The sequence below is a fragment of the Oncorhynchus mykiss genome, chromosome 16 (genome assembly GCF_057628025.1).
Source record: "Oncorhynchus mykiss isolate SJ-2025 chromosome 16, ASM5762802v1, whole genome shotgun sequence".
Lineage (NCBI taxonomy): Eukaryota > Metazoa > Chordata > Actinopteri > Salmoniformes > Salmonidae > Oncorhynchus > Oncorhynchus mykiss.
Genome location: NC_143037.1, coordinates 65,407,548 through 65,433,692, shown reverse-complemented (window position 1 = coordinate 65,433,692; position 26,145 = coordinate 65,407,548). Strand labels below are relative to the sequence as shown.

Genomic DNA, 26,145 nt, shown 5'->3' with positions numbered 1-26,145 from the left:
CTCTAGCTTTCAACAGACAGATTTTGATGGGGATGTTGGTATTATGTTAATTAGATTGATGCAGTCATCTCTGTATGTCGCTTGTTTGTATCAATTGCAAAGACAATGGCAACTTTGTATTTGTTGTCAACTTCGTTCTGAAGTTATTGGAGGTCCCAGAGAGATGGACCACCATGTGATTCTATGTTTAGCAGAGATCTTGTGTGTATAAAGTGACTTGGGAGGACTTTATGTTCTCCAAGTGGTCTGAGGCAGGCATTCACCTGGATAATTTCTCTTGGAAGAATAGTGTCGCATCCCTCCAATAGAGTTCCAGACAGTTGTAGAATTTATGCCAAGGTGCATTGAAGCTGTTCTGTCTCGTGGTGGCCCAACGCCCTATTTACAGACTTTATGTGGATGTTTCTATTGGAGGGATGCGATGTCAGAGGGAGGCCCCAACAATGGTCAAACAGTACCAGTGCACCTAGTTTGGAACCAACTAGACCCTGAACAGCTTCTACACCCAACCCATAAGATTGCTAAATAGCTAATCGAATGGCTGGCAGGACTAGCTGCATTGACCCTTTTTGTACTAACTCTACCCACACACACGAATATGGACCACACACACACACACTCATCACATATGCTGCTGCTACTTTCTATCTATCCTGCCCAGTCACTTTAGCCTACCTATTTGTACATAGCTACCTCCAACCCATGCTTTAAGGGGGGGGGGGGGGGGGGGGGGGCGGTTACTAAGCAAAAACTCATATCTCTAGTTTAAACTTATGGATTTATGACCATTTTTTATGTTACTTAGATTGACGCAGGTGCATCAATAGACTTAAATTAACTTGGCATTGTTGGACAAGGACCCGTAAGTAAGCATTTCATCGTTAGTCTACACTGGTTGTTTATAAAGCATGTGACAAATAAAATGTGTGATCTTGAGCCGACTCATCTCACCAATATTGTCATGCCACATACAGATCTTGGAAGATGCTTGTTTTCTTAAGAAGATATCTCATATCCAAGGCAATTAAATGGTTGATTTTCAGTTTGTTTTTTATTGAGGAATCCTCCGGAGCGGGTTTAAACAGTTGTAAGACATACACAAGCAGTGAATCATGACTAACTATTTACGGTGTATATCTCAATCAAACAAATTACAGAAGAGTAAAAAAAACAATACCATGGTCAAATTAATAGTCACATTAACATCTTTACAGAGCTGGTATCAGGTAACTTAGTCTGCTCCAAGAATACCCGTGCAGATTCAATTGAAGGACATTTTATTTCACAATTCAACAAAATATCCTGTTTTCATTTTCCCAACAGCAATGTGCTTTAAAAAAAAACTCTGCATACATTGTATAACACTGTAAATATGCAAATATTCTGTACTAATAGTGAACCATAGTCCACTCCTCAGACCAGGCAAGTGTGTCCCCGAAGACTGCAATTATGCTGCTACTCCCTACCACAGACTTTGAAAGGAGAGAACTTGAGGTGTGTGTCACTGGTTAATGGACAGAGGGGCACGGAGTCATAGAAACAGATCCATAACACACACAGTGTCTGTCTGTCCAACTTTAGAAGGTGTTTTTTATCTTGGAAGCGACCTGTGTGAGGATCTCTCCTATCTTCTTCTGCCAGTAGAGGACATGTTTGGACTCGGCACACCACAGCTCCCCGTGACGCGGCTCAGCGTTCTCACACCGCTTACGCACCTCTTCCTGCTGCTCCTACAGGGGACACAGAGAGAGAGAGAGAGAATGTGAGACACCATAGAACAACACAGAGCCTCCCACACACACATACAAGCTCATTCACACACACACACACACACACACACACACACACAACCTCAGTGCCGTGTTGCATCTCAAACTTGTAGAAGAGGGCCCAGGCATCTCCCAGGTCTGGCTCAATCTTCACTGTCCTCAGGAACCACTCTCTGGCCTTAGTGATCTTACGCTCGCTCCAGAACAGCCTGCAACACACACACACACGAGCTGGTTACCGCCAGATTACGACTAATATGTTGACAGAGTGAAAGTAAGAGAGAGCGAGGGAGAGTTTAACCTACTGAAGGAATGAAAGTTTTAAGTTTCAAGTTGTAATGTCACATGCACAAGCTTTTCTTGCAAAGTCAAAACCCATAACAACATAATACTAGAACAAAAACACGAGAAATAAGAAATATGAAGCAAGCATACCATATACAGGCGCAGTTCCAATACCATATTTACAATGTGCTGGGATACTGGAGTGACGGCGCTCAACATGTACAGTACCAGTCAAAAGTTTGGACACACCTACTCATTCCAAGTGTTTACATTTTTTACTATTGTCTACATTGTAGAATAATAGTGAAGACATCAAAACTATGAAATAACACATATTGAATCATGCAGTAACCAAAAAAAAAAGTGTTAAACAAATCAAAATATATTTGATATTTGAGATTGTTCAAAAGTAGCCTCCCGTTGTCTTGATGACAGCTTTGAACACTGCACCGGTACCACTTGCCGTGTGGAAGCATAGAGGATAGTCTATGGCTTGGGTGGTTGGAGTCTAACAACTTTCAGGACATTCCTAACACACCGCCTGATATAGATGTCCTGGATGGCAGGGATCTCGGCCCCAGTGATGTACTGAGCTGTCTGCACCACCCTCTGTAGCGCCATGCGATCGAGGGCAGTATTATTTCCATACCAGGCAGTGATGTACTGAGCTGTCTGCACCACCCTCTGTAGCGCCATGCGATCGAGGGCAGTATTATTTCCATACCAGGCAGTGATGTACTGAGCTGTCTGCACCACCCTCTGTAGCGCCATGCGATCGAGGGCAGTATTATTTCCATACCAGGCAGTGATGTACTGAGCTGTCTGCACCACCCTCTGTAGCGCCATGCGATCGAGGGCAGTATTATTTCCATACCAGGCAGTGATGTACTGAGCTGTCTGCACCACCCTCTGTAGCGCCATGCGATCGAGGGCAGTATTATTTCCATACCAGGCAGTGATGTACTGAGCTGTCTGCACCACCCTCTGTAGCGCCATGCGATCGAGGGCAGTATTATTTCCATACCAGGCAGTGATGTACTGAGCTGTCTGCACCACCCTCTGTAGCGCCATGCGATCGAGGGCAGTATTATTTCCATACCAGGCAGTGATGTACTGAGCTGTCTGCACCACCCTCTGCAGCGCCATGCGATCGAGGGCAGTATTATTTCCATACCAGGCAGTGATGCAGCCAGTTAAAATGCTCTCAATGAAAGCAGAGCGAGGGAGAGTTTAACCTACTGAAGGAATGAAAGCAGAGCGAGGGAGAGTTTAACCTACTGAAATAATGAAAGCAGAGCGAGGGAGAGTTTAACCTACTGAAGGAATGAAAGCAAATAGAGGGAGAGTTTGTCCTACTGAGACAGTACAAAGGGGAAGGTGGTCATAGCACAGATAAGAGGGAGTTTGTGAGAGAAAGAGTGAAAGATGAATGTTCTGTAGTTTGGTAGTGTGTGTCGTACTTGGCCACGGCTAGCAGGACGTGTGGGTCGTGTTCACACTTCTTCAGAGCATCAACACTCTTAGTCTTCCTCTGGGGCCGTGCCTCCAGAAACACTGCCTCAGCCCACAGGATACCTACAGAAAGACAGAGATATATGTAAATGCAATATGTAAGATTATTTTCTCCATCCTGAACTGTTTCATGTTGAACTGATGATCATGATTAAATAGACATACTTAAAATAGACATAGTTAAAACACAAACAACTTTAATCTTCTGATGTCTGAGGACTAAACCATGTCAATTGAGTAAACACATCAGAATTGTGTTTTATTTACACGTCAGTAGCTAGGTTTCCAACCAGTTGGCGACAGATTTCCATGCAAATATTCAAAAATCCACATAAATACAAAAAAAATAATTTCCCACCGGAGATGTTTATATCAAATTGACCTGTTGCGGATAAACGGCTGTGCGTGATGACGTAATGCACATACAAATGACTTGTGCAGTTAAATTCCTATGTACTGAATAAACAAATCTAATGTAAATGGGTTTCCATTGCATTTTCAACTCTACCGATGGGTTTGCAAAAAAAATATTTTTGCGTTAAAGAGCAAATGTGCCCAGCAGCTCGAAGATACAGCATACCACATGACGAGATCATTAGGATTTTGTTTTGTCAAACGGCAGTCAAGCATCCATCATCATGTCACCATCTTGCACTTTCACCACCCTGTGAAGTTCATAACTTATTTCATCTGCAGCCTAATAAACTGCATGCTTTCCTGACGAGTCGTAGTGGAAAGACCACACACAATATCATCGCGTGACTCCAACTTTATGTCGAAATGGTTATTATATCCATATTTGTGCATAAAGGAATTTCCGCCGCCATTTCACAAAAAGATCCCACCTTGTCTAGAGTATTGTTTTGTCGACATTTGGAAAGTTTACCGACACATTTGCTGTTTCCATCAGGTCTGTCGTGACATTATCTATCCGACGTGTACTTTACTCACGTAAAAATGGTAGATGGAAACCTGGTTTATGTGAGTAAATACATCTTATATTCTCAACAGTGAGACCAAGCTAACTGGGACAATCACCACTTGGATCTAGCAGACTAAAAAGACAGAATTGCTTTCCATCACACACACATTGTGAGGGACTGTCTTACCTGAGTTGGGGCACTCTTGTAGGGCTTTAGCCATCAGTGTGTTGGCGATGTTCTTCAGCCCTGCCCTGAACTCCAATCTCACCGACTCCAACCTGACAACACACACAAACAGTGTACTGTGTATGCATCAACCAGTTTGTGTGTTTTAAGAGTGTGTGTCTGTGTGTAAGCGTAATGCGTCTGTATATCTCACCATAGGTCTGGGCTCTGTGGGTTCTTGAGGCGTGATTTCTCCAGAATGGATCTGGCCCTGGTCAGCTGGCCAACCCTCTCCTCCAGACGAGACAGCAGCAGCCACAGGGACATGGAGTGGGGACACTTCTTCAGCTACACACACACACACACACACACACAAGATGAATCAGTGTTAAACACACATAACTGAGCAACATTGAACTCCAGATAGCCTACTGTCGCTCTAGCTATATGAATGTATTCAGATATCTCTCATCACCCAGAATGCCCGCTCCGGTCTTCACGTCCAATCTCCCTTCCACCTCTCACCCCCTGGTTGTAGGCCTCCTTGGCCTTCTCTCTCCCTCGCTCCCCTTCCTTACCCTCTGGTTGTAGGCCTCCTTGGCCTTCTCTCTCCCTCGCTCCCCTTCCTCACCCCCTGGTTATAGGACTCCCTGGCCTCTCTCCATATCTCCCCTTCCTCACCCCCTGGTTGTAGGCCTCCTTGGCCTCTCTCCCACCTCACCCCCTGGTTGTAGGCCTCCTTGGCCTTCTCTCTCCCACCTCACCCCCTGGTTGTAGGCCTCCTTGGCCTTCTCTCTCCCTCGCTCCCCTTCCTCACCCCCAGGTTGTAGGCCTCCTTGGCCTTCTCTCTCCCTCGCTCCCCTTCCTCGCCCCCTGGTTGTAGGCCTCCTCTCTCCCCTTCCTCACCCCCTGGTTGTAGGCCTCCTTGGCCTTCTCTCTCTCCCTCCTCACCCCCTGGTTGTAGGCCTCCTTGGCCTTCTCTCTCCCTCCTCACCCCCTGGTTGTAGGCCTCCCTGGCCTTCTCTCTCCCTCGCTCCCCTTCCTCACCCCCTGGTTGTAGGCCTCCTCTCTCCCCTTCCTCACCCCCTGGTTGTAGGCCTCCTTGGCCTTCTCTCTCCCTCCTCACCCCCTGGTTGTAGGCCTCCCTGGCCTTCTCTCCCCCTCGCTCCCCTTCCTCACCCCCTGGTTGTAGGCCTCCCTGGCCTTCTCGTTGTGCTCAGACTGCTCCTCTATCTGTCCCCTCATCATCCAGAGCTTGGGGAAGTCCTCATAGTGTTTAAGAGCCTCGGTACACAGCTCGTGGGCTGCTTCGATGTTCCCCAAAACCCACTCCAGCTTTACTGACTTCATAAACACCTGCAATGGGACAAACACACACTCTGTATATACATTTTTCATCTTAGTCATTACATTAGAACACTTATATTCTCAGCAGTATTTCATTCTGAATAAAATCTTGCAGAAGAAATAGCATTGAACAAATACATTTTTGGTGGCAAGACATCAGACAACCATTTCAAATGTAACTAATATCATGTTAATGATGCCAGGTGCAACATCCTCAAGCCTAGCCTGGGTGTTTCTACCTTCAACAACACCACATTGTTACTTTATCTGGCAAGGCAATGCTATGATCCCCTGGAGACAGACAGCACTTTGGCAGTTTCCCATCCAGTTGTGAATCTAGCAAGCCTGGGCATGGACGCATGGATAACACACCATTACCTTCATATAATACTTCCTCCCAAAACAAGTCTGAGGTCAGGAGGAAACTGTATGTGTGTGTGTGTGTACACTATGTTATCTATATATCCCACTGGGCCACTCTGACAAGACAAATGAGTTTTGAAATATCCCCCTGGGGCTTTCGTTCTCTTTCACCCGACACTGATGTTGAGGTTGGGCAAACTGGAAGATGGATGACTGTAGGACTCGCTCTGATTCAGCTCTTTGTATCCATAGAGGAGTCTTGGCTGATTGTAGGACTCGCTCTGATTCAGCTCTTTGTATCCATAGAGGAGTCTTGGCTGATTGTAGGACTCGCTCTGATTCAGCTCTTTGTATCCATAGAGGAGTCTTGGCTGACTGTAGGACTTGCTCTGATTCAGCTCTTTGTATCCATAGAGGAGTCTTGGCTGACTGTAGGACTCGCTCTGATTCAGCTCTTTGTATCCATAGAGGAGTCTTGGCAGACTGTAGGACTCGCTCTGATTCAGCTCTTTGTATCCATAGAGGAGTCTTGGCAGACTGTAGGACTCGCTCTGATTCAGCTCTTTGTATCCATAGAGGAGTCTTGGCTGACTGTAGGACTCGCTCTGATTCAGCTCTTTGTATCCATAGAGGAGTCTTGGCTGATTGTAGGACTCGCTCTGATTCAGCTCTTTGTATCCATAGAGGAGTCTTGGCTGATTGTAGGACTCGCTCTGATTCAGCTCTTTGTATCCATAGAGGAGTCTTGGCAGACTGTAGGACTCGCTCTGATTCAGCTCTTTGTATCCATAGAGGAGTCTTGGCAGACTGTAGGACTCGCTCCGATTCAGCTCTTTGTATCCATCCAGGAGGAAACGAAAGATGCAACAACTACGATGGGTTGCTAATATGACTAGGATTGTGCCTTTTGCTTGAGGACAATTAAAGAAAGTTGATATGAAAACCAATAGAACAGGAGAGAAATGGCATAGTGGTGGGTCCAATAGAACAGGAGAGAAATGGCATAGTGGTGGGTCCAATAGAACAGGAGAGAAATTACATAGTGGTGGGTCCAATAGAACAGGAGAGAAATGGCATAGTGGTGGGTCCAATAGAACAGGAGAGAAATGGCATAGTGGTGGGTCCAATAGAACAGGAGAGAAATGGCATAGTGGTGGGTCCAATAGAACAGGAGAGAAATGGCATAGTGGTGGGTCCAATAGAACAGGAGAGAAATGGCATAGTGGTGGGTCCAATAGAACAGGAGAGAAATGGCATAGTGGTGGGTCCAATAGAACAGGAGAGAAATGGCATAGTGGTGGGTCTAATAGAACAGGAGAGAAATGGCATAGTGGTGGGTCCAATAGAACAGGAGAGAAATGGCATAGTGGTGGGTCCAATAGAACAGGAGAGAAATGGCATAGTGGTGGGTCCAATAGAACAGGAGAGAAATGGCATAGTGGTGGGTCCAATAGAACAGGAGAGAAATGGCATAGTGGTGGGTCTAATAGAACAGGAGAGAAATGGCATAGTGGTGGGTCCAATAGAACAGGAGAGAAATGGCATAGTGGTGGGTCTAATAGAACAGGAGAGAAATGGCATAGTGGTGGGTCTAATAGAACAGGAGAGAAATTACATAGTGGTGGGTCCAATAGAACAGGAGAGAAATGGCATAGTGGTGGGTCCAATAGAACAGGAGAGAAATGGCATAGTGGTGGGTCCAATAGAACAGGAGAGAAATGGCATAGTGGTGGGTCCAATAGAACAGGAGAGAAATGGCATAGTGGTGGGTCCAATAGAACAGGAGAGAAATGGCATAGTGGTGGGTCCAATAGAACAGGAGAGAAATGGCATAGTGGTGGGTCCAATAGAACAGGAGAGAAATGGCATAGTGGTGGGTCCAATAGAACAGGAGAGAAATGGCATAGTGGTGGGTCCAATAGAACAGGAGAGAAATGGCATAGTGGTGGGTCCAATAGAACAGGAGAGAAATGGCATAGTGGTGGGTCTAATAGAACAGGAGAGAAATGGCATAGTGGTGGGTCCAATAGAACAGGAGAGAAATGGCATAGTGGTGGGTCCAATAGAACAGGAGAGAAATGGCATAGTGGTGGGTCCAATAGAACAGGAGAGAAATGGCATAGTGGTGGGTCCAATAGAACAGGAGAGAAATGGCATAGTGGTGGGTCCAATAGAACAGGAGAGAAATGGCATAGTGGTGGGTCTAATAGAACAGGAGAGAAATGGCATAGTGGTGGGTCTAATAGAACAGGAGAGAAATGGCATAGTGGTGGGTCCAATAGAACAGGAGAGAAATGGCATAGTGGTGGGTCCAATAGAACAGGAGAGAAATGGCATAGTGGTGGGTCCAATAGAACAGGAGAGAAATGGCATAGTGGTGGGTCCAATAGAACAGGAGAGAAATGGCATAGTGGTGGGTCCAATAGAACAGGAGAGAAATGGCATAGTGGTGGGTCCAATAGAACAGGAGAGAAATGGCATAGTGGTGGGTCCAATAGAACAGGAGAGAAATGGCATAGTGGTGGGTCCAATAGAACAGGAGAGAAATGGCATAGTGGTGGGTCCAATAGAACAGGAGAGAAATGGCATAGTGGTGGGTCCAATAGAACAGGAGAGAAATGGCATAGTGGTGGGTCCAATAGAACAGGAGAGAAATGGCATAGTGGTGGGTCTAATAAAGAAGTAAATGGAAATACATTTTCCAAATTATAAAATAAAATCATTGAAAATACTTCACCAGAAAGCATGACTTGGCCAGAGGAATCGAGGATCATTAGTTTCTTTATTTTCTTACTGTTGATCGTTTCAAATCACATGCTTATAGATCTATATCTATTTGGGAAGTCTACAGTGCACGTGGCAATAGGCCTAGCTGATTAGTGAGCTGCAGCTGTCAGTGAAAAACCTCTAAGCATAGAAACTAAAAAGTTATTATTGAAACGAAACTGCTCCATGAAAATGCACATAATGATAATCTTACCTGGCACCAAATGGTTTAACATGCGATTGCATTTAGAATTGTTGCGCAGTGCATATTTTCCTCCATCAGGAGAAATCCCACTCAAAATAGGCTCTGTAAGCTGGGCGTGTAAGACAGTTGTGTGGGATGAATAAGATACATAATGACTAACGAAAATAGGCCAATTTCATCCCACCACATTATGCACATTAACCTATATACCGATAAGCTTGACGGTCAAATGTATTTCCATCAACTAATAAAAAGCATTATTTTGCTATGGGATTTTTTTGGGCCGACAAAAGTTTTATCAGCTTTTCATTTCGATGTATTGGCCGAAAGCAGGCAATTGCCGGTTAACGGAAACCCTGACACACCACCCCACACTCACCCTGGCAGTAGGAGCACTGCTGCGGGCCTTGGCCAGTAGTCGACGTGCTCTCTCATATTCATTATTCTCAGACTCCAACTTCACAGCAGCCAGCCAGATCTCCTCACTGTTAGGGTTAGCCTGGACACAGACAGATAGGAGGAAGGGTGTTTTACTTCCACCAAATGTTGGTTTACTTTGCAGTGTACCCTGTTGTTTTAAAGAAAGATACTGTTGGAATAAGCATGTTTACTCCGGCTAGCAAGCTCCATTGCTCCTCTCTCACCTGGAAGGCCAGAGCCAGGATGCTGCGGGCAGCAGGCACGTCCTCAGCCAGCCACTTAGACTTGGCCCCCATCAGCCATAGCACCTCAGCCTTGGGACAGTGAGCCACTGCCCTCTGCAGCAGCGCCTCCAGAGACTCCCTGGGGGGGAGGGGGGGTGGATAGTGGACAGTGAGAAGTAAAAGGGTGCATCGTGGAGAGATAGAAAGGGGGTCAGATGAGAAGAAAATGAGGGAGTGAGAGAGAGACGTGGGTAAAGACAGAGGGAGGAGAAAGGAAAGAGAGATTGAATAAGTAATGGTGAGAAAGTGTGAGGACAGGCAGGCTTTGAAACAGTGATTGATCATAACTAACCGTATGAGTTTGGTTAGCTAAACTAGCAAGTCTGTTTGTTACCAAGGCAACTATTGTCGCTATCTAGTAAACGTGCTAGCTACTTCAGTGGATGTTAAACACATTTCTCCCTGCAAATAAACACATTTCTAGCAGTAAATTTGTTAAATTACTGCCATGGTATAAATCGGATAATCAACTTGGGGCTCTATGCGTTCTCTGGAAAATATTGCAACTCTGTGGAAGGTTAGGTTCGCTAACGCATTGTGGAACACACCTTCCACGTCCCTCATTATTTTTCAGAGAACGCATAGCCCCTCGTTGATTCCTTATATAAATAATTACTATTTTACATACACTAAATGAATGAAAAGCAACTAATGAAATTGATTGGCTTCTATTGAATCATTTGCCAATGACAAGTGATGATATCTACTTTGATACAATTACAATCAATAGGTACAGGCATTTAATTCAACTTTCAACACACACCTAGTGCCGTGGTTCTTCTCGAAGTAGGCTGCGCGGAGCCACACACTCTTCTTGCTAGGGAACATCTGCAGGGCGTGGGCATAGATGGCACGGGCACACTCCAGAGCCCCATGGGACACACACTGAAATAAAAAAAAAATACAGATAATGTATCAAACTAAGGACATGCCATATGTGTCTAATATAAACTGAGTATCTCGATAATAGATCCAGGGGGATCGCGATAGAGGATAAGGAATGGGTGAAAGGTCGTCGTGCTTACACTCTCTGCATCCTCCATCCAGGTGTGTTTACAGTCCTCCTCCTCGATGCCGATGCCAATAACCGCCCGGATCACCGCCTGGCACGTTGCCACGCTGCCAGCTTTATCACATTCCTCTGCATCCTGGAGACGAGGGGGGAGAGGCAGAAAGAATAGGTTGAGCGAGGAGAGGACAGAGAGGGGTACGGACGGGAGGGAAAATGAAAAGACGAGGGAGGGAAGAGAAGAAGAATCGTGAGAAAAGTTTGAAAGGGAGAGGGGGAGTTGAAAGGAAGGACAGGAGGGAGAGGGAGGAGAGAGCGAGAGAGAACCACAGGCAAGCCAGTGGAATGCTGGAGCAACTACAGAGTGAATTATGTCAAAACATGTCCCCACATCCTCTAAAAAAACACAACCAGGGATCCTCAACCATTTATAGACGGATTTATGGGCGGCCAGGGCTTCAAACTGTACTGGGGAAAAACATGACATGATCTCTTTCTTTTGAGTTGAATCAATCCAGTGTTTGATCTGGCTCTGTAGTGCCAAACCCATATGCTTAATATTACCCCTGTGTACTCCAATATACCTCCCATGCCTGTTCCAGAGAACTGTTGATGGACCACTTCACTTTAGAGCCAAGAAAACAGTAAAAACAAGGGGAAAGAAAACTAAAGAAATCCGACAGATAATTGCAATCCAAAGCTTGGTTGCACAACAATAAGTGTAAGTTGAACAGAGGTGAAATGCACAGAGGTCAGAAAGACATCAGTCACCTACCTGCAGGAAGTGACACACACACACACACTGTGAAAAGTGTTTGAGTGCTCCACTTGTTTTGTGCTGCAGTGATTAAATAACATGGACGACAGAGTTGTTCCAAATGACTCTGGCACGCCAGCACCTCTGAAGAGAGGGAGTGACTATAGTATCCTTTTACAGAGTGGAGTCAAGGGCAACACTGGCATGATTTGAGTAAAGGGTGACGGGACTTTTCAACATTAGACGTTTTCCAAATGCTGGGGTGAAGCGGAAGGCTTTTGGATCATGGATGCAGGAGACTGTTGTTTATTCAGTGGGTCACATGAAAATAACAGGAGCTGGAAGTGGCTCACATCACTTTGTGCTTTGCAGCACAGTGGTGTTTCCTGCTCTAAACTCTCACCTCTCTCTCACACACACTTTCTCCCTCTCACCTGTATCCACTGTTCTCTGTTGATCTCGACCCCATTGGCCCCGAGTGATGTGATGGCTCTGTCAACTATCTTCTCCACCATTTGCGTATTCCCGTTGGCCTCCTCCAGCTTGGCGGCGGTGATCCAGATGTGTCGGTCCGTAGGGATGTTCTCACGGGCCTTGTTCAGGACACGCCTGGCATTCTCATAGGTCTCCAACCGTGCCAGTGCCAGCCACAACTACACAGGCAGAAGCGGCAGGAAGGTGAGGGAAGGGGGTGTAAAAAAAATTAAAAGTAGATATTTTGGGATGAGCAGTCAGGGTCAGAATGCAGAAGATAGAGTTGTATGAGACTGGGTCCTTATGAGAACATTGCACAATATCAATGTGTATACCTCCACGCTAGTGGGACAGCACTCCACAGCTCTGCTCAGCATGATCCTGGCATCCTCTGGCTCCTCCAGTTCTACAGCAGTTTTCCACAGACGAACTGACTTAGACACATTCTCCAGCGCTGTGGGACACACAGAAAGAGGAGTTACACCTGGGGTTCCCAAACTTTTTTGGCCCGTGCCGAATTGTATAAAAGACTGATCGTTTGTTCGTTCGACATGGTGGGATCTTTTTGTCTGTAAAATGAATAATGCGTATGGAAGTCAAATTGGGAGTCATGGGATGACATGGTGCATTAGGTCCTCCCACTGCAACCCAGGAAACTTCACGAGGTGGTGAAAGCCCACGGTATGACCAGACTAGGCACAAAGGCCATTCAACGCAACAGTTTTTGTGACAAAACGATCAGCAGAGTTGAAAATGCGAGAGACTGAACACATTGAACATTACATTTGTATTTGGTACATGAAAACGTCAGTGAAAAAGTTCATTTTGTGGATTGTCATAACGTGACGTTTATCTGCAACATGTCTGTTTTGGTGGTGGGAAAATACATATTTTCTTTCATGCAGATTGTTTAAAGATTCGCATGAAAATGTGTTGCCAGTTGGATGGAAACCTAACTACAGATTATGTTCTTCCCACGTCATTTTCAAATCCGGCGATCCCACATGGGATTTCTGTTAAGTTACAGCCTTCATTTTTTCCACAAACTGTCATTTTTGTGGTTACTTAGGTAAATACCTGTAGTGAACTTGTGCAAAACATTAGGAGATGAAGCAGATTGAGTTCTTCATTTGGTCTGTCACGATTTTACATTAGGAACCACCTTAGTTCCCCAGAACGGTTGAGCTAATCACGTGTTTCTTTGTAAATAGCACAACAGGAGAAAGAGTCCAGGTGTGTATTTGGTTTCACTTGCTAGTTAGCGAAGTGGCTGACTTAATAAGGAGATGGGGCATCATATAATGTTAGCTTTCTGCCGTGATTGAGAAGTCAAAGCACTTTGGATGAATTATCTGTACAGATGTCACTGCTGCCATCTCCATTTCCTTGTGTTTTTTTTCTCCTCTCCGTTGTCGGCTCCTGAGGCTTCTCCGAGCGACTCCACACCTGCTGCTCCAGAGCCAGAGCTCTTCTTCCTCCAGACAAGTCTGTCAAAACGGCTTTCTCTAATTAACATTCACTTACAAATGTCCAAACTCACTAAATTACATTCGGTAGCTACAACCTATATTTGAATAACTTTATGAGCTGGATTGCCTGTCTTCGCAATTAGTTTATTTTCATTTGTGCTCGTTAGCATATTTAGCTAGCAGCCACTATACGCCATTACCTGTGCTAATTTTGTTAGCATTCTGGTAATAGACACCCAATAGTTTTTTTGTTGCATTTTTAGTGCCCCCTTGTGTACAAAGACAGTTATAACGTAAATCCCAACGACGTGACGATATGAAAATCTGGATATTGTCCAACCCTAAAACACAAAAATATCTGCAAAAACATTTCATAATGTAATCATGGCAATTATTTTAATATCACCACATTGCCTCAATCTTCTAGGTACACTGTGATGGATAAATAGAGAAGGTTTTTATTTTCTTTCTGTTGTGAAATACACAGGGGCAGCCCAGATATGTAGGGGCTGAAGACTTTCAAAGGAAGCAAAACATCCAGTCTCTCAAAGAAGTATGCTGCTGGGAACAGCACTGTGTGTGTAATGGAGCAGTGCTCCCACCATGACAGAGTGTAAATAGAGGGTGTGTCATGGCTAGAAGTGTCAATTGGGATAGGAAACAAGGTTCAAGGTTGGGTTCAAATGGAGTGATGGCCTGTTTAACTTTTTATTTCCCTCTTCTCTCAGTCTTTCCTTTCATCATTAGTCCAAGCTCAATAGTCTCAATAGCAGACACGTAAGCCTTGTTCACACTGCAGGCCTTAATGATTATTCGTATTTAAATACTGACTGTCCAATAGAGCCAGGCCAATATGGGATTTTTGGATCCAATTCCAATTTTAGAGTGGAAATATTCACCGATAACTGATATACAGTGCATTTGGAAAGTATTCAGACCCCTTGACCTTTTCCACTTTGTTACATTACAGCCTCATTCTAAAATGTATTACATAAAACTGTTTCCTCAATCTACACACAATACCCCATAAAGACAAGGTGAACACAGATTTGTTTTACATTTTTTAGCAAATGTATAAAAAAAATTAAAACAGAAATGCCTTATTTACATAAGTATTCAGACCCTTTGTTACAAAACTCGAAATTGAGCTCAGGTGCATCCTGTTTCCATTGATCATCCTTGAGACGTTTCTACAACTTGACTGGAGTCCACCTGTGGTAAATTCAATTTATCGGACATGATTTGGAAAGGCACACACTCGTCAGTGCATAACAGAGCCATGAGGTGGAAGGAATTTACCGTAGAGCTCCGAGACAGGATTATGTCGAGGCACAGATCTAGGGAAGGGTACCCAAAGAATTCTGCAGCATTGAAGGTCCCTAAGAACACAGTGGCCTCCATCATTCTTAAATGGAAGAAGTTTGGAACCACCAAGACTCTTCCTAGAGCTGGCCGCTCAGCTAAACTGAGCAATCGAGGTCGTATTGCCGCATTGTATCATGTATTTGGATATTTCTGTTAGGGAACACTACCCGGTGAAGTGTGCAATAACTAAATTCGCCCTTGCACTCCTAAAGAATGCAATTTTTTAAAACTTTGGCAAAGTCTACAAACTTAGTCTACACTCTTCGTAACAGATTCTAGTTTTGGAAACAGAAAACTGTATTGAGATCAAATGTTTAATCGATGAGAAAATTAGCAGAATGTTGCCAAAAATCCATCTTCTCCTACTGCCAGCCACTGGGTTCCCTCTCATCACCATATTTGGTAGTGCGTGGAAACGCCTACCGGATGCTTCACATTTATACATCCGGTGAAATATCTTGCTCATTGTTCCATCTGTGGTTGGGGTTTAGCGTAGGGACATCCCAAGGATCCCTGATAGCATCATCCCTCAGAGGACATTGTCAAGTCCTCTCTCACAGCTAGTTAGCTGGACAGCTTGCACTTATCACAGAAATGGCGATTGGCGAAATGTGAATAAGGACCAGTCCCTACCAAGTGACATGTTTTTTGGTGTCTCTGAAAACATTTGAATGGTGGAGCTTGAGGAATACCCTTAATAAAGAGCAAACATAACACAACAGATTTCACTGGCTTTACTAAAAACCTATAACATTACCACAACTTTGAACTTCTTAGCACAGCACTTACTTTACATTTGGGCATTGCATCCATTGTTTGTCACGACATGACACTTTACGTAAATGGCCTGTGCGCATTTTATTGAGCTGGCAAGCGTCTATCCACTCAGCACTCACGGTAGAAGCAGTGAGACGAAGAGTTAGTTCACTCTCCTCTCTGACTGGTGTGGATGCGTTGGCCCGGTGGTCGTGTCCAGTCTTAGTGTAGCGCGCCAAGGCAAGATAGGCTTATAGCCATGGGGGACAAATAACGACATGTACAAAAAGTCAAATTCTATCAAGAACGGCTTTTATGACGAGCGTTATCTTTGCATCTTATATTGGTCCATTTCAATGGATTTAACAACGGTACGAAATATCGGCCAATAATATTGGTGAACCGATAAATCGCTCGGGCTCTACTGTCCAAAGAACAGGTTACAAGTGAACAAATGGGGTGTGTGTGTGTTCAGGCAGAAGTCATCTGCTGACAATAACACACTAGTTGTCATAGTAATGACTTGTGTGGCACAGTGGTGTAGACAGATAACTTCATATCATTCAAAAGTTAGGTAGCAAGCTAAGGTGACAATGCCAATACCATTGGCTGTTCAGACTCCAAGAAAAATTACAGATTCTAATTGGATATACAAAACAACTTGATTTGAGTCACTTCAAACTGTCAATGTGAACAAGGCTTTACAGGTCTCAACAAGAACTGGTTTGCACCATTGTAGCTTTGACAGGGCACAAACATCTCACCCTTCCTGAGGACGCGTTTCTTGGCCCTGACGTCAGTCTCCAGCTCGGCTGCTCTGATGTAGATACGGACAGACCCGGGGAGGTGACGCACCGCCTGGGCCACCACTGCCTTGGCTGTGTCCCCTGGCTGCAGCCTGGCGGCCTCCAGCCACACATCCTCACTCTGGGGACAAAACACACCCATTCATCTCACACACATTGCCTGGGTCACCACTGCCTTGGCTGAGTCACCAGTCTGTAGACTAGCAGTCACATCCATCAATCATTATCACCAATGAGGTGAAGTTTTTGAGCACTATCATTAGTCTGCAGTAATGTGCAAATTACAGCCAGAGGCACCTCTAGACTAGACCTATCTATCATCTAATACAGGGTAATTAGGCCAGCCCATTTTTAACGTCTGGAAATCTAACCAGGCCAGCACAGACACTGACTGGTGGAGAAATTGAATGCCTCATTTAAAACCTAAAAAGTTAGCACACAAATACACAGATAAGCATCATGGGAAGCAAGAAGTGCACTTTGAAAATATACTTTACAGTTTGTGTACGTTACCTTGGGACACATCTCAGTGCCCTTCATGATGAGGTTCCGGGCCACCTGTAGTTTCCCTGTCACCTCCTCTAGCCTGGCCGAAGCAATCCAGGCGGGGGGGTGGTGGGGGTTGGTCTCCCTCACTGACTTCAGCAGCAGACGGGCCTTCTTAATGTCACTGCACATTCACAAGAAGACCGTCAACAATACAGACAAAGATATAGATCAGCAACAAATGTGTGTTCGTAGCGAAGTTTATTCTCTGGGCCACTCACCTGATGTCTCCTCCATGTGTGGGGATCATTGAGTTTAGGTCAGTGAGATAACCTTTAGGGTCCACCACCGTCTGTCCACTCACAGAGTCAGACACCTGAGCGGAGAGAGATGGAGATCAGCACAGATATACAAAACAGGAAGTTATACTGGGGATCACATGCTTACCATCTGTCCAGTCTCTTCCATAACATATACAGTGAGCTCAAAAACTAATTGGGACAGAGACACTTTTTTGTTGTTGTTTTGGCTCTCTACTCCAGCACATTAGATTTGAAATGATACAATGAATATGAGGTTAGTGCAGACTGTCAGCTTTCATTTCAGGGTATTTTCATCCATATTGGGTGAACCGTTTAGGAATTACAGCACTTTATGTACATAGTTATGGGGCGGCAGGTAGCCTAGTGGTAAAGTGATGCATTACCTGGCTGAGCCTCATGTCCATCAGTGTGTTCCTGGCCTGGCCGATTTTCCTCATGTCCAGCTCTCCTGTCCCAGGGGTCATCAGGCCAGGGGTCATCCCCCCAGGGTACGGGCTTTCCAGACCACCGGGGAGGTTCAACTGGACACGGAACCAACACAACAAATAAGAGTCTGGATGAGAACCAGCGGCCTAGAAATACATTTTGGCATGGGTAGGATTAGGTCTGTGGCAGTCATGACATTTTGTCAGCTGGTTATTGTCATGCAGAAGACTGCCGGTCTCAAGGTAAGTGACCTTTAATTAACAAACAAGTTTCGCATCTCCAGGCCTCCACGCATACAAGCCTCTGATGCGCGCCTTTGGAACCTCTACATGTAAAATAGTCTAATAATTACATTTAATATACACTGGGTTACAAGTAAGGGATTACAAAAGACGGTAACTGTAATCTGTTACTTACCAGCAAAATAAATATTGTAATCAGATTACAGATACTTTAGAAAAAACAGATGATTATTTTGAGGATTACTTTTAAATTCTGAAAGGAAGTTTGTGGGGGAAAAAAATCTTTGACACTTCTGTTTTCTCAATTCAAATCAGCATTGAAAAAAGGATCAAGTTTAAATTTGTTCCACCTGAGCGAGTCTGACCACAAGTCAGAGACCACTATGATGACACAACAAATGTGTTTTATGGATCATGGGAAAAGAGCAGGAATAGGTTTTTGTAGGCTACAGTCCAAGCTGTCTTCCAACGGTGCGACTGCTGTCAGCATCCAAAGATTATACAACTTGAATAAACACGGCGATACGGATATCCCCTATTATTGATATCTTCATAGGGCATAGATCTTTTTTTCACCTTTATTTAACCAGGTAGGCCAGTTGAGAACAAGTTCTCATTTACAGCTGCGACCTGGCCAAGGTAAGCAGAGCGTCATAAACAACACATGGGACACATGGGATTAACACATGGGATTAACAAATTACACATGGTTACACATGGGATTAACAAACGTAGTCAATAACACAATAGAAAAATGTATATACAGTGTGTGCAAATGTAGTAAGATTGGGGACGTAAGGCAATAAAATGGCCATAGTGGCAAAATAATTACATTTTAGCATTAACACTGGAGTGAAAGATGTGCAAGTAGAGATACTGGGGTGCAAAAGAGCAAAAATAAATAACAATATGGGGATGAGGTAGTTGGGTGGGCTATTTACAGATGGGCTATTTACAGGTGCAGTGATCAGTAAGCTGCTCTGACAGCTGATACTTAAAGTTAGTGAGGGAGATAAATCTCCAGCGATTTTTGCAATTCGTTCCAGTCATTGGCAGCAGAGAACTGGAAGGAAAGGCGGCCAAAGGAGTTGGCTTTGGGGATGACCAGTGAAATAAACCTGCTGGAGCAAGTGCTACGGGTGGGTGTTGCTATGGTGACGAGTAAACTGAGAAGGCGGGGCTTTACCTAGCAAAGACTTATAGATGACCTGGAGCCAGTGGGTTTGGAGATAGATATGAAGCGAGGGCCAGTCAACGAGAGCATATAAGTCACAGTGGTGGGTAGTATATGGGGCTTTGGCATCAAAACGGATGACACTGTGATAGACTACATCCAATTTGCTGAGTAGAGTGTTGGAGGCTATTTTGTAAATGACATCGCCAAAGTCAAGGATCGGCAGGATAATCAGTTTTACGAGGGTGCATGAGTGAAAGAGGCTTTGTTGCAAAATAGGAAGCCGATTCTAGATTTAATTTTGGATTGGAGATGCTTAATGTGAGTCTGGAAGGAGAGTTTGCAGTCTAACCAGACACCTAGGTATTTGTAGTTGTCCACATATTCTAAGTCAACCGTCCAGAGTTGTGAAGCTAGTCGGGCAGGTGCAGGCAGTGATTGGTTGAAAAGCATGCATTTAGTTTTACTAGCATTTAAGAGCAGTTGGAGGCCATGGAAATGTTCATAAATGACCAGCAGGGTCAAATAATAATAATCACAGTAGTTGTCGAGGGTGCAACAAGTCAGCACCTCGGGAGTAAATGTCAGTTGGCTTTTCATAGCCGATCATTAAGAGTATCTTAGAGAGTTGAAAACAGCAGGTCTGGGACAGGTAGCACGTCCGGTGAACAGATCAGGGTTCCATAGCCGCAGGCAGAACAGTTGAAACTGGAGCAGCAGCACGACCAGGTGGACTGGGGACAGCAAGGTGTCATCAGGCCAGGTAGTCCTGAGGCATGGTCCTAGGGCTCAGGTCCTACGTTCGGCCCGCCTTTTCCTGTAGTCCACGATCAGCTCCTTTGTCTTGCTCACATTGACAGAGAGGTTGTGGTCCTGGCACCACACTGCCGGTTCTCTGACCTCCTCCCTATAGGCCGTCTCATCGTTGTCGGTGATCAGGCCTACCACTGCTGTGTCATCAGCAAACTTAATGATGGTGTTGGAGTCATGTTTGGCCACACAGTCGTGGGTAAACAGGGAAAACAGGAGGGGACTAAGTACACACCCCTGAGTGGCCAAAGTGTTAAGGATCAGCGTGGCAGACGTGTTGTTGCCTACACTTACCACCTGGGGTAGCCCGCCAGGAAGTCCAGGATCCAGTTTCAGAGGGTGGTGTTTAGTCCCAGAGTCCTTAGCTTAGTGATGAGCATTGTGGGCACTATGGTGTTGAACGCTGAGCTGTAGTCAATGAACAGCATTCTCACATAGGTGTTCCTATTGTCCAGGTGAGAAAGGGCAGTGTGGAGTGCGACTGAGATTGCGTCATCTGTGGATCTGTTGGGGCGGTATGGGAATTGAAGTGGGTCTAGGGTGTCCGGGAGGATGCTGTTGATGTGAGCCACGAACAGCGTTTCAAAACACTTCATGTCTACCAACTTGAGTGCCACTGGGCGGTAATCATTTAGACAGATTACATTCGCTTCCGCGCATACTTTGAGTACACGTCCTGTTAATCCGTCTGGCCCAGCGGCTTTGTGAATGTTGACCTCTTTAAAGGTTTTGTTCAAATCGGTTATCATACAGTCATCCAGAACAGCTGGTGCTCTCGTGCATGCTTTAGTGTTGCTTGTCTCGAAGCGAGCATAGGATTTGCCCTTTAAACAGTGGCATATTATCAAGATATCAGTGTCCCCAACAAAAAGGTAAACAATAGGCCTATAACAAATGCAGCATATGGCATTTCTTTCCCACGTGTAAATAGCACTTTTCAGTAGTGCTCAAAGCATGCCATTCCATGAGCACAGGATTTATTTTTCAACTTGAATCAATGTGCCCAAACCGTCCTCCATGACAACAAAATCATAAACAACAGAGTAGGGCTGGCTAATAAGTCCTTAGGTAGGTTAGAAGAAGCCTACATAACCAACCCATAAAGTAAAATTAAACATCCATACACGACCAGCTATGTAAACTTTAACATTGATTTATCCTGCAGTAGATGACGTTCAATTGGTAACATACATTTTTGACTTCTTCTAATGTCTCTTAAGGGGAAAGTAATCTCAAGGTAACCGAATGTAATCACATTACATTACTGAGTTTGGGTAATCCAAAAGTTACTTTACAGATTACAATTTTAGACAACTACTAAATGTTACGGATTACATTTAGAAAGTAACCTACCCAACCCTGAATATACACCCTCACAATAAACCATTATTTATTTTAGTCCGGTCTAAAGAAACATGATATGAAGAAAATGTATTTCAGAAGAACAGAATATGAGTTGGCTTGCTGTATGTTAGATATATGGCTATGCTCCATGTCATAGGCTGTAGGCTTGTTCATTTAGCTGGCAAGATATCCTTAAAAATCCTGTGCCATTATTTTATAGTAAGTGTAAAAGTGATCATTTGAAACAGGTCATATATGCTAGATTTAGTTATTTGTCAACCTTAGTTGTGAATGATACAAACCTTAGAATGTCTTAGAAATCAGAAAAGATATGGGCTGCATGGTGGGACTATAGGCTAATGATGATTTGAGAAAGTAGCAAAAAAAAGATTTGCGCTCTGTTCCTTGCCTCAGGCTGCACAGCTGTTCTCTCATCAAGTGATCATATTTTCACCCGTCAGACAATTCTAAATGAATATCATGTCTTCGATTTAGAATGTCCCATTATCAAAAGGACAGGGGGAAAGACATGTGATCTGTATGTACTGGTGTGAATGGAGGCAGCATGCTTTCCCGCCAGGCCGTTTTGTAGGCGACTTGGGTTAGCGGAGCATGTGCTTAGAAATAAACATAATTTTCACTCCATTTATTTCACTCCACGCATCAACCACTGTTTGAGGAGCACGCTCTTGCTGCCCGACGGGATTTTCCGCCCAAACTCTGTATGCCACGGGCCCTTCAACCTTGATCCTGCATCCGTTCGGGAACATCGATAGTAACATGTTTTCACAACTAAACATTTCACTAAACTGTTGACAGCCCGTCTGCGCGCTTGAGAAAGGAATAAAGGAGAGAGGAGATGGAAACGCATGGTGGTGAGATATGCTGTATAGCTAAAGGTAATGCCTACTAGGCTAATCAAAATCAAATACAAATTCACTAATTGTAGGCCAACTGTAAGCCGCCCTGCACAATCAATGAACCAGCAGCATCGCCTAGGGCTATACGTTCTCTCCCAGACTCATGGATAGACATTTTGGGCCATAAGGTAACCAGTTCATCCAGTAAGCATAATAATACAGTCCACACTCACAGACTAGACCAAATACATTTTAAATCAGTTATGTTTGATGTTTTTTTCCCATGCATAATATGTATTGTATAAGGGCACGATCATTTTAATGATGGTTTTTTTTTTTGGGGGGGGGGGCTTGGACTCATAAGCTCTAATAGTATGGGTGTTTTGAATTAATCATCACCGTAGAAAGCATTTACATTGATGTCAGAGTGGTTAGAGGGACAAGAGCCCTGAGTACCAGGCCATTAGGACCTGATGGAGGGACAAGAGCCCTGAGTACCAGGCCATTAGAACCTGATGGAGGGAGAATAGAGCCATGAGTACCAGGCCATTAGGACCTGATGGAGGGACAATAGAGCCATGAGTACCAGGCCATTAGGACCTGATGGAGGGACAATAGAGCCATGAGTACCAGGCCATTAGAACCTGATGGAGGGACAATGGCCCTGAGTACCAGGCCATTAGGACCTGATGGAGGGACAATAGAGCCATGAGTACCAGGCCATTAGAACCTGATGGAGGGACAATAGCCCTGAGTATCAGGCCATTAGGACCTGATGGAGGGACAATAGAGCCATGAGTACCAGGCCATTAGGACCTGATGGAGGGACAAGAGCCCTGAGTACCAGGCCATTAGGACCTGATGGAGGGACAATAGAGCCATGAGTACCAGGCCATTAGGACCTGATGGAGGGACAAGAGCCCTGAGTACCAGGCCATTAAGACCTGATGGAGGGACAATAGAGCCATGAGTACCAGGCCATTAGGACCTGATGGAAGGACAATAGAGTCATGAGTACCAGGCCATTAGGACCTGATGGAGGGACAATAGCCCTGAGTACCAGGCCATTAGGACCTGATGGAGGGACAATAGAGCCATGAGTACCAGGCCATTAGGACCTGATGATCGTTAGCAAGTTGAGTACTCTCGAAGTATGTCCAGTGCATAAGAGGAGATTACCGCGACTCAACAGTCACATGGAATTTTACTGCGGTCATGACTCATGACTGCCGGTGTAGCGGTAATACAGTCACCCCAACAGCCCTAGGTAGGATTTGGAATGTTTCAGTGGCAGAAGTTGACTCCTACAGGCACATAATGAAACTGCAACATGTGACAAAACAGAGAGTGTAGTATGAGAGTATGGCAATGCATGACCCTTAGAAGTTGGTGAGTATGCTTGAGTGTGTGTCTGCTTCTGTGCATGTAACGTTACTAACCCCCTGCAGTGGGTCCACAGTGGTGTGCTTGTCTCCTGTGGTCAGGTGTTTGGAGAAGAAGCTGTCTGGTACAGGGGTGAGTTTCTCATAGCGCGGGTTCCTCTGGCGCTTATTCCTGGCATCGCCAACCTCCGGGATACTCAGCCACTCCTCATCTGACATTCCTGACAGCTTCCTCTACACAAGAGCCAGAGAGAGAGAAAGGGAGAGAGAATGAAGAGAATGAAGCTTTCAGTGTCATTATCCATTAAGAGATGGAAATTTGTGTCTTTGGCAGATTTAAAGGTAGAACTGCTCAGAGACAGTACAGGAGACTTGAATCTGTTGCCATGAGAACAGTGACCAACCTTGAGGTCAGAGAACTGCTGCTGGATCTTGGGGCGCTCCATACGGTACTTCTCTATCTCATCCTTCTCCCTCAGCTCCCTGGGGACCACACAGGACAGACCGGGTTAACACAACAGAGCAGTAACACACACACACACACCCTCAGGAGCAGTAACCCACACTAATAAACACATGGAATTATCTTCTCTCACCTCCTCTCCTTGCGTCGTTCGTCCATCCTCTTGTCCAGAGCTGCGTAGATGGCATCTGCCTCCTCGTCGTCTTTCTCATAGGGTCCACTGGAGAACAGACTACCAGCATAGCCGTTAAACTGAGACAAAGTGGACAGAGGTAGGTGTTACAATATGTTGTGAGATGAGCTTTGCCTGAACTTGTTCTTGGGTGTCATGTGTAAACAAGCACCTCATCATAGTTGGTGTCATTCAGATCCTCTTCGTCGTCTTCCTGGTTCTTCTTCATCTTGTCCCCCACCGTCCTCTGCCCCGGGGGAGCATGGCGGTCATCCACCGGGTCGTTGGCATCTCGAGCGGGTCCGATATCAGAACGGGTGGTGAAACCTGTGGCTCTGGAGACAGAAGAGGTGGAGTTAGATGGAGAGATTCAACAACAGACTAGAACATTATTCTTCAATCTACCCAGCAGATCCAACCCGCTTGCTTACAGCTGCACTAGGGTCAGACAGGCTTCCTGTGTAGATTATTACACAGCAGAGCAGGCGCGAGAGATGGCTTGGAAAACATACCTCAATCCAGGGATGAGAAATGTGGTGTTCTTCAAATTGTCCCATTATCCCAACTGTTACACCAAGAAGATTAAACGACTGCTAAAAAAACTAGCAAAAAAACTAAGTTGTTGTAACAGTTAAATTGGGATAATGGGGCAATTCGGAGTATAACTAATTTCTCATCCCTGTATCGAGATACATATTCCGAGCCATATCTCGGGTTGGCTCAGCGGTGTCTTAATCTACACTGGAAGTCTGTCTGTCTGACTCTAGTGCAGTTGTTAGCAAGCTGGTCAGATCTGCTGGCTATCTTCAATCCTGCTCCTGGAGACCACAGCCTCTAGTTTTTGTTTCAGTCTGGTTCTGGAGTGTTTACATAGGTAGATAGCGAGCCAAACATTGCATTGGTACACAAGTAGTTACTAGCGTTACTTAATAACAAGAAATTAGGAATTTTAGACGTATTGCATCCTAACACTATTAGCAAGATTTAGGTACAAATACTTGATTGCCAGCAAAATTCAAGATTGTTTTCCAGTCAAAGTTGGCTTAGTTACTGTAGCTAGCTATGTGGCTAAGCTAACTAACATCATGCCTGCTTACCCTCTGCCGAGTCCAGGCACATAGCCTAGCGGCGCGGCCATCCCAAGGAAGGGCTTTTTCTTCTTGCCCATGAGCGGGGAGGACATGGGCATTGGCGGGGGCTCGGCATTACGCCCGCCACCCCGGCCACCTCCAGAGCCTCTACCAGAATTCTGCCCGCCGCCCCCAAAGCCTCTACCATCATTCTGCCCGCGGCCACCGGAGCCTCGACCGAAATTCTGTCCACCGCCCCTAGAGCCTCTACCATCATTTTGATTTCTGTTGTTATAGTTTCCATCTCTGCCAGCCATCGTGGCTAGTTATACCGACAACGCGGTTCACTCACTAAGGTATAATAAGAACGGGTTCACTTCCGGAATAATCTTCTTCGTATGAGCTTCCGGCAGACTGGAACTTTTGGAAATAACAACCTACGCACTTCCTTTTACAATCATGGCATTGGTCTGCAACAGCGCCCCCTGTAGCGCTCCACAACTACTACTGCCATGCTCTACCAGCAGAGTGCAGCAGACTACAGGAAAATGTGCAGGCTAGGAGAATAGCCAACTTTAGGCCCATTGCACATATCCCAGACATGGCAACTGGAATTTTGAGTCTAAATGGTTTATTAAGTCTACCTGTAACTATAGGGAATAAATATGCATTGGTTTCGGGTCATGTATTTGATCAGCATATAGTTGAGTGAATCTGC

General features: G+C 45.1%; 1 protein-coding gene across 1 annotated transcript; it reads right to left on the bottom strand.

Annotated features, from left to right (window-relative positions):
* Positions 1-1,032: 1,032 nt before the first annotated feature.
* On the bottom strand, positions 1,033-25,861 carry prpf6 (PRP6 pre-mRNA processing factor 6 homolog (S. cerevisiae)). Its single transcript, XM_036947530.2, has 21 exons — positions 25,455-25,861; positions 24,530-24,692; positions 24,319-24,437; positions 24,127-24,205; positions 23,780-23,956; positions 17,868-18,005; positions 17,443-17,537; positions 17,189-17,345; positions 16,634-16,796; positions 12,615-12,733; positions 12,240-12,458; positions 11,065-11,187; positions 10,803-10,924; positions 9,980-10,118; positions 9,715-9,834; positions 5,834-6,010; positions 4,869-5,002; positions 4,676-4,767; positions 3,515-3,629; positions 1,852-1,978; positions 1,033-1,730 (listed from the first exon to the last, which is right to left on the bottom strand). The coding sequence occupies exons 1-21, from the start codon at positions 25,742-25,744 to the stop codon at positions 1,578-1,580; spliced, it is 3,021 nt and encodes a 1,006-aa protein (XP_036803425.1). The 5' UTR covers positions 25,745-25,861; the 3' UTR covers positions 1,033-1,577.
* Positions 25,862-26,145: the final 284 nt, after the last annotated feature.